The sequence below is a fragment of the Pantherophis guttatus genome, chromosome 15, assembly GCF_059756535.1.
Source record: "Pantherophis guttatus breed Tessera chromosome 15, ASM5975653v1, whole genome shotgun sequence".
Taxonomy (NCBI): Eukaryota; Metazoa; Chordata; class Lepidosauria; order Squamata; family Colubridae; genus Pantherophis; species Pantherophis guttatus.
In genome coordinates this window covers 16,699,240-16,713,267 of record NC_142077.1, presented here as the reverse complement: position 1 = coordinate 16,713,267, position 14,028 = coordinate 16,699,240, and the positions used below count along the sequence as shown (strand labels likewise).

At 50.4% G+C, this 14,028-nt stretch overlaps 1 protein-coding gene and 1 long non-coding RNA gene across 2 annotated transcripts; one reads left to right on the top strand and one right to left on the bottom strand.

The window, feature by feature from the left end:
- The first annotated feature begins 330 nt into the window (after nucleotides 1–330).
- On the top strand, nucleotides 331–4,931 carry LOC148112005 (uncharacterized). The gene is made up of 2 exons (XM_087878850.1): nucleotides 331–1,059; nucleotides 4,580–4,931. Exons 1-2 carry the CDS (start codon nucleotides 331–333, stop codon nucleotides 4,595–4,597), a joined length of 747 nt encoding a protein of 248 aa, XP_087734976.1. The 3' UTR covers nucleotides 4,598–4,931.
- A 4,271-nt stretch (nucleotides 4,932–9,202) lies between these two features.
- Nucleotides 9,203–11,657, bottom strand: LOC148112004 (uncharacterized). The gene is made up of 2 exons (XR_015730011.1): nucleotides 11,534–11,657; nucleotides 9,203–11,201 (listed from the first exon to the last, which is right to left on the bottom strand). It is a non-coding gene; the product is annotated as an uncharacterized LOC148112004 (long non-coding RNA).
- Between the last annotated feature and the right edge of the window lie 2,371 nt (nucleotides 11,658–14,028).

The window sequence follows — 14,028 nt, the reverse complement described above, 5'->3', positions numbered from 1 at the left end:
CAGACTCTCCGTAGCTTTGCCAACTTCTTATCAGTAAGCTACGTGTTTCCGCATCCACCCACATTCCTTCACACTTTTCCTTTGTTCTCTTGCCAGAGGTCCGGCTCAGATAGCCGGCAAGAATTATTTTCAAAAATGTAACAATTAACTTTTCTTAGTTAGTGAGGTGTTTTATTTTCTTTATAACAAATAAATGAGTTTTATTAGAAACCTTTTCTTCGCGTTTCTTTATCAGAATAGTGCAACTTGGAATAAGCCTCGATTCATCTCCTCCTTTAAACCAGGGTAATTAGTCCCAGAGCCAAACATGGGATTAATAAATGCCCTGACATGGAAGGAGAAGCAAAGAGGTGGGCAGCATCCCTCTATAAAAACAGGGCCCCCCAGCTGCAAGATGCGGATGGATTCTTGCAACTATTGAGAAACCGTTATGAGGAGGAGGAGGACGACCCCTATGTGGAAGACGAGCTCAGAAACCTAATGCAGAAGGAGAAGCCCATCAAAGAGCATATCCATGAATTCAGGAGAGTCGTTGGGACACTGCCTCCCCTACCCAAGCGATTGCTGGTGTACTTTTTTAGAACAAGCCTAGATAAGAAAATTTCCCAAGTGACTGCTTATCGTGACATCCCAAACCGACTCTCTGAATGGTTCCGGGTAGCGATAAAAGTCGACAGAGGGTTGCGGGCGAGCAACACGCCGAAACAACCAGAGGGAAAGGAGAGAGGTCGATCAGACCAAGGGCCACTCAACAGACGGGAAACCCCAACATCACAGCCCTCCCACAGACCAACTGCCCCACGGAGCTCACTGAAATGCTACCGATGTGGGGGGAGCGGCCACATAGCAGCAAGATGTGGAACGCCTAGACCGGGACCAGCTCCACCGCCCAAAGCACGACCGGAACGAGGGCCCAAGCGCGCCACCCACATATCGCGGGAAAACACCCAAAGCCCGGAGTTTTTCGCTCACCTGACCGAAACCAGAGGAACCCCAGATGAGGGAGATCAGTTCCCCGAACTCTACGACACAGAGGACGAAGGCGAAGACGACCCGATGGTGAGTGGACCTGTTCATCCTTTTCTTTTCCCCATACGCCTAACAGCCCCCAAAACAGGGGCCCAAGAGACTTTCCAAGCCCTAATAGACTCTGGTAGCACACGGTGCCTAATCAGCCTACCCACAGTTCTGAAATTGGGAATCCGAGCTAAACAGCTCAAACAACCAATTCGTTTTGAGCAAGTTGATGGGTCCCTAGTGGGGGGAGCGTACGCCACACACTTGACCGAACCCGTGAGACTAGAACTAGCAGATCACTGGGAGACGATCCGCTTCATAATAGCCCCCAAGATGACAGAACCAGTCATATTGGGACTCTCGTGGTTGGACAAATGGGGTCCAATCATTTGGTGGCAAGAGGGGACCCACAGATTGAGAATAGCAAAGGGGCCCCAACCCCTGCCGCCCCGACCAGAAGAATTCCCTCCCACGCTGAGACCCCAAAGCAGCCCTCCACCACAAAACAAAACACCACCAACACAAGGGTCCCTCCCAGAAGGTACAGTAAAGCAATTAGCAGCCGCACCCACCACCGCTTGTAATGCAGATCAGATCCCAGGGGAATACCAAGACCTTGCCGAAGTATTCAGCGAGGCCGACTGTGACATTCTGCCCCCCCACCGTGAGACCGATTGTGCCATCGAGATTATTCCGGGAGCGAAACTACCCAAACCAAAAATGTATGCCATGACGCCCCGAGAAATGCAGGAAATGCGGCACTACATAGACAAAAACTTACAAAGGGGATTTATTGAGCCAGTAAAACCAAGAGTAGCGGCGCCGGTCATGTTTAAAGAGAAAAAGGACGGCTCCATGAGATTGGTGGTTGACTTTCGAAGTATCAACGCTGTATGCGTACAAAACTTGTACCCCCTCCCCCTCATGAAAGACATGCTAGCCCACCTAGCTAAAGGGAAGATTTTCACCAAACTAGACCTTCGAGAAGCTTATTACCGGGTACGCATAAAGGCAGGGGATGAATGGAAAACAGCGTTCAACTGCCCCCTGGGTAGTTTCCAGTTTAAAGTAATGCCCTTTGGTTTGCAAGGAGCCTCAGCAGTATTCATGCAGTTAATAAATGAAGTTTTACGTGAACACCTTTACAAAGGGGTCCTCGTCTACCTGGACGATATTCTTATCTACACGGAGACCATAGACGAACATATACCCCTCGTCCGCCAAGTACTGAAAAAACTGCTACAGGCAAACCTATATGTCAAACTGTCAAAATGCGATTTCCACCAATCACGGCTAGACTACCTGGGCTACCGAGTATCAAACAAGGGGATAGAGATGGACCCAGCCAAGGTCCAATCAGTTCTACAATGGCAACCCCCTCGCACCCGCAGACAACTGCAAAGTTTTCTAGGCTTTGCAAATTTCTACAGACAATTCATCCCCTCATTCGCAAAGATTGCCAAACCTTTGACGGATCTCCTAAAGACAGGAAGTCCAGAGATGAAACCTCACCCGGGACAACCCTTACAGTGGGACCTGACCTGCCAACAGGCGTTCGAGACACTAAAAGGACTGTTCGCGAAAGAACCTGTCTTAAAACACCCGGATCCGGAACAGCCTTTTGTCATCCAAGCAGACGCAAGTGATGTGGCAGTAGGAGCCGTGTTGCTCCAAAAGAACAACCAAGGTGAGCTACAACCCTGCGCCTACACCTCCCGCAAACTCACCGATACGGAGAGGCGATGGGCTGCGTGGGAGAAGGAAGCGTTTGCAGTAAGATGGGCCTTGTTGACCTGGCGGCACTTACTAGAGGGAGGCCAGAAACCATTTGAAGTCTGGACTGATCATAAAAACCTAGAGGCCCTAAAAACCCCACGAAAACTGTCACCCAGGCAAGTGCGGTGGGCACAATACTTCAATCGTTTCAATTTCGAGCTTAAGCACATCCCAGGAGGGAGAAATTTCCTGGCTGACGCCCTCTCCCGGATGCCCCAATACAACAGTGAGCGAGAGCAGGTAGTGATTGCCATCATCCCCTCCACCCAAGCTGCAGCCCAAGTGATCACCAGACGGCAACGACGTGACCAGCAAGGCCAACTTGCTAGCGACTTAACTGCAAAATTAAAAAATGAAATGCTGACAGACCCCTGGTATCGGGACAATCAACATCTCTTAACAAAAAGAGATGAACTAGCATGGAGGGGGACAAAGCTCTATGTCCCACAAAGTTTACGCATCCTGATTCTCAAGAGGAGCCATGATGTCAAACCAGCAGGACACTTCGGGTTCCTAAAGACGTTGCACTTAGTACGAAGGCAGTTCTGGTGGCCACATATGAGAAAGGACGTAGACAGTTATGTAAAAAGCTGCACCATTTGTGCCACGATGAAGACAAGGCCAGGGTGCCCGCCTGGATTGTTGCAACCAGTAGCTGAGCCAACAAGACCATGGGAGGAGATTGCAATGGACTTTATAGTAGATCTACCGAGGAGCAGTGGAAATACAGTGATCTGGACTGTAATAGACTTATTCTCCAAACAGGCACACTTCATTCCTTGTAGTGGACTGCCTTCAGCCCGTCAGTTATCCAAACTGTTCCTGAAGCACATTTACCGCCTACATGGAGTCCCCAGGAGAATCATTTCCAACAGAGGGGTCCAGTTCACAGCAAAGTTCTGGAGGGAGTTTCTACGATCCATAGGTTCATCCCAAGGGCTCAGCTCAGCTTTTCACCCGAGCACCAATGGGGGGGCAGAAAGACTGAACGCTATGATAGAACAGTATTTAAGATGCTACGTCGACTACCAGCAGTCCAATTGGGCAGACCTCCTATCTTTTGCGGAGGTTGCATATAATAATGCTGTCCACAGCAGCACGGGGCTAACCCTGTTCAAAATAGTGAGTGGCATGGATTTTGTTCCCATGCCAGAATACCCGAGGGAGCCCCCTTCCTCAGTCAGTTTGACCGACTGGATGGCAATGTTGAGACAAACTTGGGAAAATGTTAAGAGGGCGCTGGCAAAAGCGGCTCAATCCTATAAGGACCAAGCAGACAAGCACCGAACTCCCCAAAGACCATTTCAGCTGGGAGAGAAAGTTTACCTCTCCACCAAGTACTTGAGACTTAGACTCCCGAGCAGGAAATTGGGCCCAAAATTTATAGGACCATTTCCTATAATAAAAATAATTAACCCCGTTACAGTGCAATTGCAGTTGCCACGGCTTTTGGGGAAAATTCACCCTGTTTTTCACAGTAGCCTTCTAAAACTACTTTAAGGCCAACGCCACGTGAGCCCCCTGGGCCCCTGGTTGTTGGGGGCCAAACGCACTACGAAGTGCAGCGGATTCTTGATTCAAGATGGCACAGGGGGCGCCTTCAGTACTTAATTAAATGGAGGGGTTACCCATTGTCAGAGGCTTCCTGGGTGAAGAGTGCAAACATCCAAGCTGATCGCCTTATAGCAAAATTCCATGCAGACCACCCGGGAAAGCCGGGAGGGGGGGTGCACAGCCAGGGAGGGGCTGATGGGACTAATCTTCTTGTGTTTTCCCTATGGGATAGGTGATGTCGCAGAAGTGAAGGGAGAGGGGCCGGATGTCAGCATTCCAAATTAGGCTCTCTTCCAGTTCTGACATGAAGACATGAAGCCAAGACCAGAAGCGCTGATTTATTGCTGAGATGAACTTTTACCTAGTTTTCTGCATGCAACAGATAGGGTTTCCTGGGGGACGAGGGTGGGGGCCACATTCCTGTGAGAAGTACGTGCCGGGACGTAGAGATGGATCTGCATGATGGCCAATGGGACATCGGGTTGGAGAGCGGAAGAGGAGGGGGTTGGAAGGAGGAGCCAGTTTGGCTGCAATTAGAATTAGGAATGTCGGCTATTTCTGTTCTTAATAAAAAGTGATTTATTAGAGACTCTGCGCTTGATAATGGAACTTATTTAAGACAGAACCGAAACCTGACAGATTTATTATCAAATATCTGGAAAAATCCTTCATTACCATTTATCATACCTGAAGATAATAAAGCTGCTATTGAAATATCTAGATCTGATACTATCGGTCAAAGATCTAGACATATAGATATAAAATTGAAGCACGTGAGACAATTATCCCAGGATGGATTTATTAAAGCAGTTCATTGCGAAACTTCAGAGCAAATAGCTGATATTTTGACTAAGCCTTTGCCATCTAAACAACACAAATATTTAACTTCTAAATTACAAGTTCTGTACTGTTCTGAATCTGAATGTAATTATTGTTATATATCGAATCGGCATTTAGAGGGGGATTTGTCACAAGTAAATGCCTTATTCTCTTATAGGTGAATTGTATATACATGGGGTATTAGGGGTTAATTTATTCTTTCTCCCTTAATATATTCATATGTAACCACTCCCCTCCTTTGCTCCGCCTTGTAAATATATAAGGGGCTGTATGCACCTCCTCCTTGCTTCTATCTACAATACTTCAGAGAATATAGAATGCCTACTGTAAATAAAAAGTGTTATATTTGAATACTTCACTCTTGAATCATTTATTGAGTCAGATCCTCAAAATTTCGCAACAGCTTTAGTGGCTTCCTATCCTTGAACTGTGAAGACTGCAGGAGTTTCTTGCAGGCACCTTTGAATATCTCTCTGTCCAAGGTTAATGGGATTAAGTGGATCACTCAGATTCCCCTCAGTCCATCATCTCCCCTCCTGCTGCTTTCTGTCCTGGATCCTCTGGCCCACTCCTTTCATAACACTGACTGGCTTCCCTTCATTTCCTGGGAGATTTCTCTTGGGAAGTGGGACATGGGAGGCAGACGGGGCAGCTGGGAAGGAGAGAGGCTGTCCGGTACATGATGTGTGAAAAGATTGGATTCCAAAGGCGGAAAATCTCTTTCCCCCAAAGTGCCCAAATGATGGTGAGAAGGAAGAAAGGAAGGTGGAAAGAAGGCCAGGGGTTGGGGCCTCATTCTTTGGGGGGGGGCTCTGTGGCCCCTGCAGAGTTCCCCATTCCCTCCAACAGACCCCAACACCCTCTGTGGCCCTTTGGAACTTCCTCTCCCCAGAACCCCGATTGGCCCCTGAAGTAACAATTGTGCAAGTCTCCGGGCAGAGTCTCCCCCCTCCCACTTTCTCCGCTTCTCTCTCTCCGCAGCCTCTGGAGACGGAGCCCCGATGTGGCCCAGGAGGAAGAGGCACAGGAAGCCCATCCCCTCCAACCCCACAGCCGAGCTGGGAGGAACCCATTGAGTCACTCGTGAGTCTGGTGAGGCTCCTGGCCAGCACGGAGGAGGCTTCTGCGGGGACGAGGCGGCGGGAGGGAAGGGCTTCAGACAGACTGCCTGTGGAGGGTGGCCCTGCCTGACCTGGGCACGACGGAGCGGGGCAGGACGCTTGAGTGACAGCTGTCTGTTTCAGTGAGGGGGAAGGGGAGAAGGGAGGTGCAGCTGCAGGAGGAGCCTTTGGTGCTGTGGGGGGGCAAGGACTGCCTGGGGAGGGTGCGGGAACCAAAGACAGCCGAGGGACTTTGCTCCACTCACTAAACTTTTAAAACCAGCTTTAGAATAAAAGCCAAATGGGTGACTTTGAGACAATCATTAGGAGATTGTGAGTTCTAGTCCTGCCTCAGGCATGAAAGCCAGCTGGGTGAGTTTGAGCCAAGGTCTAGGAGGCTCTGAGTTCTAATCCTCCCTTAAATGCAAAGGAGGAGTAATGCAAAAGGATTTGCTACCTTAGTTGTGTGAAATAGCTATGGTGGATTATTCCGTGTTTCCCATGAATCCCCAGCGCTGCTGCGGAGAATCTAACCACCTTTGCTGTAACCACAGTCTGTTCCTCCTTAAGCAGCCACTGGAGCTAAGCAGCCTCAGAATGGCCAGGATGCCTATTGGTTATTGGTTTAAAATATCTCCATAGAAAGAGCATCACGTCCAACTGTCTGTCCAGGAGAGGGTGGAGGATTGGGGGAGAGAGGGAGGGAGGGAGGTGGGGTGGGGGACTTGCTACCTCGTGTGCCAGGTGAGTCTGGCCAGAGCCGGATCTGGGAGCCAGAACTGAGCAGCCGAACGAGCTGAGCAGCTGGGAGCAGGGCAGCCGCAGGAGAGGAAGAGAGAGGAGAGCAGCCAGAAGCTGGAGGGGAGCCCAGGGGTCTCCAGGAGAGGCCGAGGGGGAGCAAAGACCCCCAGAGGCTGCAAAGGCTGAGGGAGCAGGGGGGCAGAACGGGAGGACAGGGCTGGGTGGAGGGTCTCGGAGGCAGGCAGAAGCTCCTGCTGCTCCAGAGCCTCTCAGGAGGAAGCAAGAGAAGGAGGAGGCCATGCCTAACATCTACCTGCACTTTTGCTCCCCCACACCCTCATGCAGACACCCCATACCACCCCATAGATGGCCTCTCCCACCAGTCAGACCAGCACATCCACACCACACCAGACCCAACTCTCAGCCCATAAAGAAACTGGCAAACGTCCCATTCAGCCCCTCTGGCTCTGAGCCTCTGGGGAGCCCCCCAAACATACTTCATCAAGCCCAGGGAACTCAACCAACAGGAACAGTCCAAGAGGGTTGGAAGGGACCTTGGAGGTCTTCTGGTCCAAGCAATGCTCCAGCAGGCTAAGAGTTGAGTCTTTAAGAGAGCTGACTCCAACAAGCTAAGAGAGATCTAACACAATGAAATTCAAAGCAGAGAAAAGTAAAAGTCTTACACTTGGGTAAGAAAAACCGAAAGTACACATATAGACTGGGTGAAACCAGGCTTAAGAGCAGTAACTGTGAGAGGATCTTGGAGTCTTAGTGGACAACCAGTTAAATATGAGCCAGCAGCAAAAAAAAAAAAAAAAGGCAATGCAATCCTAAATTGCATTAACAGAAGGATATAATCAAGGGAGGTACTAATACCACCCTATAAAGCCCTAGTAAGACCACACCTAGAATCTTTCATCCAGTTTTGGTCACCAGACTAGAAAAAAGATGTTGAGACTCTAGAAAAAGGGCAGAGAAGAGCAACCAAGAGGATTAGGGGACTGGAGGCTAAAACATACAATGAACGGTTGCAGGAACTGGGCATGGCTGGTCTAGTGAAGAGAAGGACCAGGGGAGACATGATAGCAGTCTTCCAATATTTGAGGGGCTGCCACAGAGAGGAGGAAGGGGGTCAGGCTTTTTTCCAAGGCACCTGAAGACAAGGAATAATGGATGGAAACTGAACAAGGAGAGATTCAACCTGGAAATAAGGGGAAATTTCCTGACAGTGAGAGCAATCAACCTATGGAAGAGAAGTTGCCTTCAGAAGTTGTGGGAGCTTCATCACTGGAAGCTTTCAAGAAGGGACTGGACTGCCATCTGCCAGAAATGGTGTAGGGTCTCCAGCTTGGGGGGAAGGGGGTTGGACCAGATGACCTCCAAGGTCCCTTCCAACTCTGTTAATCTGTTTCTAGTTTCTGGAGAGACTGGGAAGGATTCCACATGTGAATGACCTGAACAGTGAATGCAGAAATGCTTAATTCCTTCTTTGAATCTCTTTTTAGGAAAATAGAAATCAAAACAAAATATGAAAAGGACACCGAGAGAGATAGAATCAGGATACAATTCCAAATAGGCACAAAACTCGTAAGGTGGCTGACCAACCGGACCCAGTGAGTGGTCCTTCATGGAGCTACATCTACATGGGGGGAAGCATTCGGTGGGGTTCCTCAAGGTTCTGCCTTGGGCCCAGGACTCTTCCACCTCTTCCTCAAAGACCTACGTGAGGGGACAGAAAGGAAAGTCATCAGGTTTGCAGGTGGCACCGAGCTTGTGGGAATTATTAGAACATCAGCTCAATTATCCAGAAGGATCTTGACAGACGTGAACGTTGGACCCCACCTAGCAAGATGCATTCACTGGTGAGAAAAGCCAGGATCTGCAGGATCCTTAGCAGGAATCCCCAATGCCTAGCTACAGAACGGGCGGCACCTGGCTCAGCAGTGGTCCCTGTGGAAGGATCTCCTGGCAAAGCACTTGAGGATCTGCCAGAACTCTGCTGCAGCTGACAAAAGAGGCCAAGGCAGCCTTAGGCAGCCATAAAAAGAGGGGTAGATCCAAGATGGAGAGAAGTTCTGGTACCGCTTTATGTCTCACTTGTCAGACCACCCTTGGAATACTTTGTCCAATTCTGGTCACCCCAGAAAAGAAAAAGTTGTGGAGATTCTGAAGAAAAGAGGAACAAAGATGATTTAAGGTCTGGAGTCTAAATCACTTGATGAACGGTTGAGGGAGTTTGCTATGTCTGGCTGAGACAAGGTGGGAAGGATTGGGCAGCCATGATAGAATCTTCTGGCACTTTTAGGGGCTCTGACAGAGAAGAGTGGAGGGGCTTCATCTCCAGAGCACTGGGGGGAAGGACAAGAGGAAATGGGGGGGGAGTTTGTTAAAGAGAGACCCAATCTGGAAGTCAGGAGACATTTTTCATACAGTAGGAAGAATCTAGCAATGGAATCGGTTGCCTCCCAAAGGAGTGATGGCTCCATCTCTGGAAGTTTCCAAAGTGGACAAGAGAACCGGATGGTATAAAGTTCCTGCCTTGAGCAGAGGGTTGGACTAGAAGACCTCCAAAGTCCCTTCCGGCCCTATCAATCTCTCTCCCATGTTCTACCATCCCTAAGATGACTTCACCACCCACCGGCCACTGACCAGCTCTAGTTGGCCTTGGTGGCCCCCGGCTTCCCCCTCCTGTTGCTCCTCTCTTGTAGCCTCTGGAGCAGCAGGAGTTTCTGCCTGCCCCCGAGACCCTCAACCCAGCCCTGTCTTCCAGCTCTGCCACCAGCTCCATCAGCCTTGTGGCCTCCGGGGGTCTCTGCTGCCTCTGGGCATCTCCTGCAGACCCCTCAGCTCCCAGTTCGGCTTCTAGCTGTTCTCCTCTCTCCTCCTCTCCTGCGGCTGCCCTGCTCCCAGCTGCTCGGCTCCTTCGGGTGCTCAGTTCTGGCTCCCAGATCCAGCTCTGGCCAGACTCTCTGCTCTCCCCACAGCAAAGCCCTCACCTTCATCACTGCTGCCCCTCGGCCTCAGCTGGCACTCCGGAGGTTGGATCTGAGCCTGGGGACTCACCGTTACCAACCTCACCTCACCACTTCCATGGCCATCACCTCCACCCTCCTTCTTGGCTCGGAGCCCTGGGATTCCTCCGTGCTCTCAGGCCCTGATGCTGGGTGGCTGGGAGACTTTCAGCTCAGCTGGCAGTCCTTCAGTGACTGTTAAGGTGGGGTTAAGGGAGGGGCTTCCCCTGGTAAGGGTGGGGCTCCCATGACTCCCCTGGCACACTGGGTGGCAAGTCAAGGGAAGGGAGGGGAAGAGTCTCTTTTCTTTCTCAAATGGGTAAAAGGCCCCCATTCCTCCATTCCAGCTATGGGGAGAGAGTGTCAGCAAAGTTCTGCCCTGTGCTGGTCACTCAGGATTGCCAACATCATTTCTGAAGAAGCCCACTTGGCTGGTGACCTCTCTGTGGAGACCTTCGCTGACTTTCTCCAAACGCCTGTTCTGCAGCTCTGATTCTTGGATGGCCATTCTGACCTGGTTCACTCCTTCTCTGTTGTCCTCCAGAGTTTTCTGCTGGTCTTCCATTGTGGTCTGGTAAACAGAGGTCTGCTGCTGATGCCGATTGTTGAGGTGCTTCTTCCCATTTCCCCTCATATTCTGAAGAGGGGTGACTTTCTGCCTCAGTTGGCTGGAGGGGCTTTTCTCCACAAGGTGTAACTTTTGTCCCTCTCAGCCAGTTCATGCTGCAGACTCTAGAGGTGCTTCTTAAGTTCTTAAGAAGGTTCAAGACCTCTTTAAGGAGTTTCTCAGAGGTTCAGAGGCAGCCTTCTCAAGTCTTAGGAAGGCCACTTGGCTAGTAACCTCAGACATTTCTTCAGTGTGTTTCACCAAAGATTTCTTCTCTACCTCTAACTGGTGGATCATCGTGTTGGCATGGTCCAACCTTCCTTTGTTCTCCAGCAGAGTTTTCTGCAGGTCTTCTGTTGTGGTCTGAAGTTGATCCAATGTCTGCTTGAGACAACTGTGCTGCTCTTCCATCCGTTGTTTGTCTTTCTTGAATTCCTGGATCTGAAAGTCAAAGGAATCTCTCAGCTGGTTAATCTGGAGATGGAGGCCATCACTGCTCGCTGAGAGATTCCCCAAGGATCTTCCCTCAAGGACCTTTTCTTCCCTGGTGCTGACCTGTTTGAAAAATGGAGAGACACGGTCACTTCCTCTCTCAGTTCAGGGGACATTTTGCTAACCGGCCTTAAGTCCACAGATGCCTTCAAGGGGCCCAGTTTGAGAAACACTGAGACAATCCATCACAACTGGTCTCCCTTCAAACTGCCCTGACTTCCCATTTGATTCTGGCTCCAATTCGAGGCATCTCATCTATCAAAACTCTCCAAAGGAGTCAGAATCAGCGATCGATCAATTCGGCCATCTCTGGCACTGCTAGGGGGCTTCTGATCACAGGGAAAGGGGGAGGTGACCATTCGGATTAGGAAAGAGCCCCCCCTCCAAGTACTTACCAGCCCCATCCAAGGCACGAAAGCCTGGAGGGTCACCTTGGGCCAGTCCCTCCCTCTCAGCCATAGCCTACCTCACAAGGTTCTTGTGAGGGCAAAGGCGTCTTCAGTATGTTCATGCCTTCAGCTATTTAGAGAAACAATAAAGGTGGATAAAAATCTAAGCAATAAAAAATGAAAACATATAAATAAGTCAATCACCAGGCCGAGTCTGCTTGGAAAATAACTACATCTGGCCAACAGAATCCCTTTTTAGGTTAATTTCCCCAGGTCAGTTTCCAGCTTTGGGGTCTCAATCCTTCTCCAACTGGCACATCCCGAAGCCAATTTTTTCCCTAGTTCCTATCTCTGCCCCCCAGCCGCCCGGCCCCAGCCCCTTTCCCGAGACCAGGACCTTCGAGATGGTGGATGAGGAGTTTGGTGACAGGTATGGAGGCTGCAGACACGGCAGGTATCAGCATGTCTGTCGTGTTTGGTTGAGCCCCATTTCACTCATCTCCCCCCCCCTTGATTCTGCCTTAAAGGGGAGGGTCTCTCCCTCCTGAGGAGCCCAGGCGAGGGAGGCCCTGCGATGCCCCCCCAGTGCTGCCATCCAATCCAGCCACTTTCCAGGGATGCTGAGCAGAGCCTCCATGATGTGGTCCAGACTCCCCAAGGATGCTGGCGGTTGCCATGGTGAGCTCCAGCCAATGAGCTCAGGAGGAGCCTCTGATATCACAAGCCAAGGCTCTGAATAGCCACCAGTCAGCTGCCTTCACCTGGGGGCGTGGCTTATTCATGGATGAGCCAATCCTGAAGGGGCTTCGAGCCCCCAATTCGCTTCAGCCAGAGCGGCTCCTTCTGAAGGGGGAACCGTCGGTCGCCTGGGGAGGTTGGGGAGCCCCGGATTCTGCCCCTTCTGTGGGGGTGGAGTCCAGATGGGGAATGTTGTCCCTTGGATCTGGAATCTGGTTTTAGAGATCCAGGGGATCCAGGTTTTCCTCTTCATGCCCAGATGATGAAGGGGAGGTGAAAGGGAAATAGGCCTAAAAGATCAGATGTGATTCATTTGAAAAGGCCTTGTGAGAAGGTGCCTAAAGAAACAATGGATCCAATTTTGTACAGTCCCAAACAGTCCCTACAGGAAGTCCTCGATTTATAGCCATTCATTTGACGACAGTTCCAAGTTCCACGGCCATTGAAAAAAGCCATCTATGATGGGTCCTCGCACTTACGACTAGTGCAGCATCCCCTTGGACACAAGGTCACTATTTGGGTGCCTGGCAATCAACATGGATTTATGACCAGTAAAGTCAGTGGGCGAAACGGTGTTTGTTTCATGACTGCAGGATTCACTCAACAACCCCAGTGATTCGCTTAACAACGGTGGCAATAAACATGGTAAAATTCAGCACAACTCACTTAACGACCGCCTAGCTTAGCAATGCCATTTCTGGTCCCAATTCTAGTTGTAAGCGGAGGACTAGCTGTAGGATGCAGCAGCAGTCTGATTTGGACAAGCTTAAGCAGGGCTGGGAGACCACCAGGAATTGCCAGGGGTAGGTTGAGGAGAAGGCAGTGGCCAACCTATCTTGCTATCAAGAAAATTAGGTGGGGGGACCTTTAATGACTTTGAACCAATCAGTAAGTGACTCTGAGTTCTAGTCCCGCCTTAGGCATCAAAGGTGGCTGGGGGCTTTGAGCCAATCACCAGGAGGCCCCGATTTCAATCCCCAGGGCCCAGCTAGGACTTCAGGGCCAGACTCTATGCTGCCCCCTACAGGCAGTGAGTCTCAGCTGAACCCTGGCAAGAGGGAGGGGCTGTGATGGGGGAGGGGCTCTCTGTGTCCAGGAGTTTCTCTCTTTTGCTCTCGGATGGGGCTGCTCTACCCCAGAAAGACCCGGGGGGGGGAGGGGGGACTTGGGGTCCTGCTGGAAGACGAGGCGGCAGTGGTGACCATCAAGGCCTTTGCCCAAAATCCGACCTGCCTTAACAGTGACAATGGTTAAGGCAGCAGGCTAGGAAGCAAGAGATCCTGAGTTCAAGTCCTGCCTTAGCCCTGAAAGCCTGTTTGCTGACCTCGGGACAGACACTCTCTTTCAGACAAGCCCACCTCACAGGGTGATTGTTGTGGGGAAAAGAGGAGGAAGAAGAAGAGTTGGACATGTTCACCTCCTTTAGTTATTTGAAAAAATAATAAAACACTGGAGAAAAAATCTAACAAAAATAAAAACTGGCTTTCCTGCTTCTGTTTGCATGGATTCTGTCACAGCCTTGTGCAGAAACAGGAATTTCTCTTCTCACAAGGAGGAAGAGTTTTTTTTTTTAATCATCCCTTCCAATTACATTCACTCCCTTTTTTCACAGCCTTTGGGGGCACCAGTGGGGGCATCGGACCCCCTCCCAGCCCTGGGACACAGCAGGTTTCTCTGTTTCTTTGGGAAAGATTCCTTCCCCAATCAGAGTCTGCTGGAGCCCCATCATCCACTTCCCTCCCTGCCTGGGATCAGCTGAATTC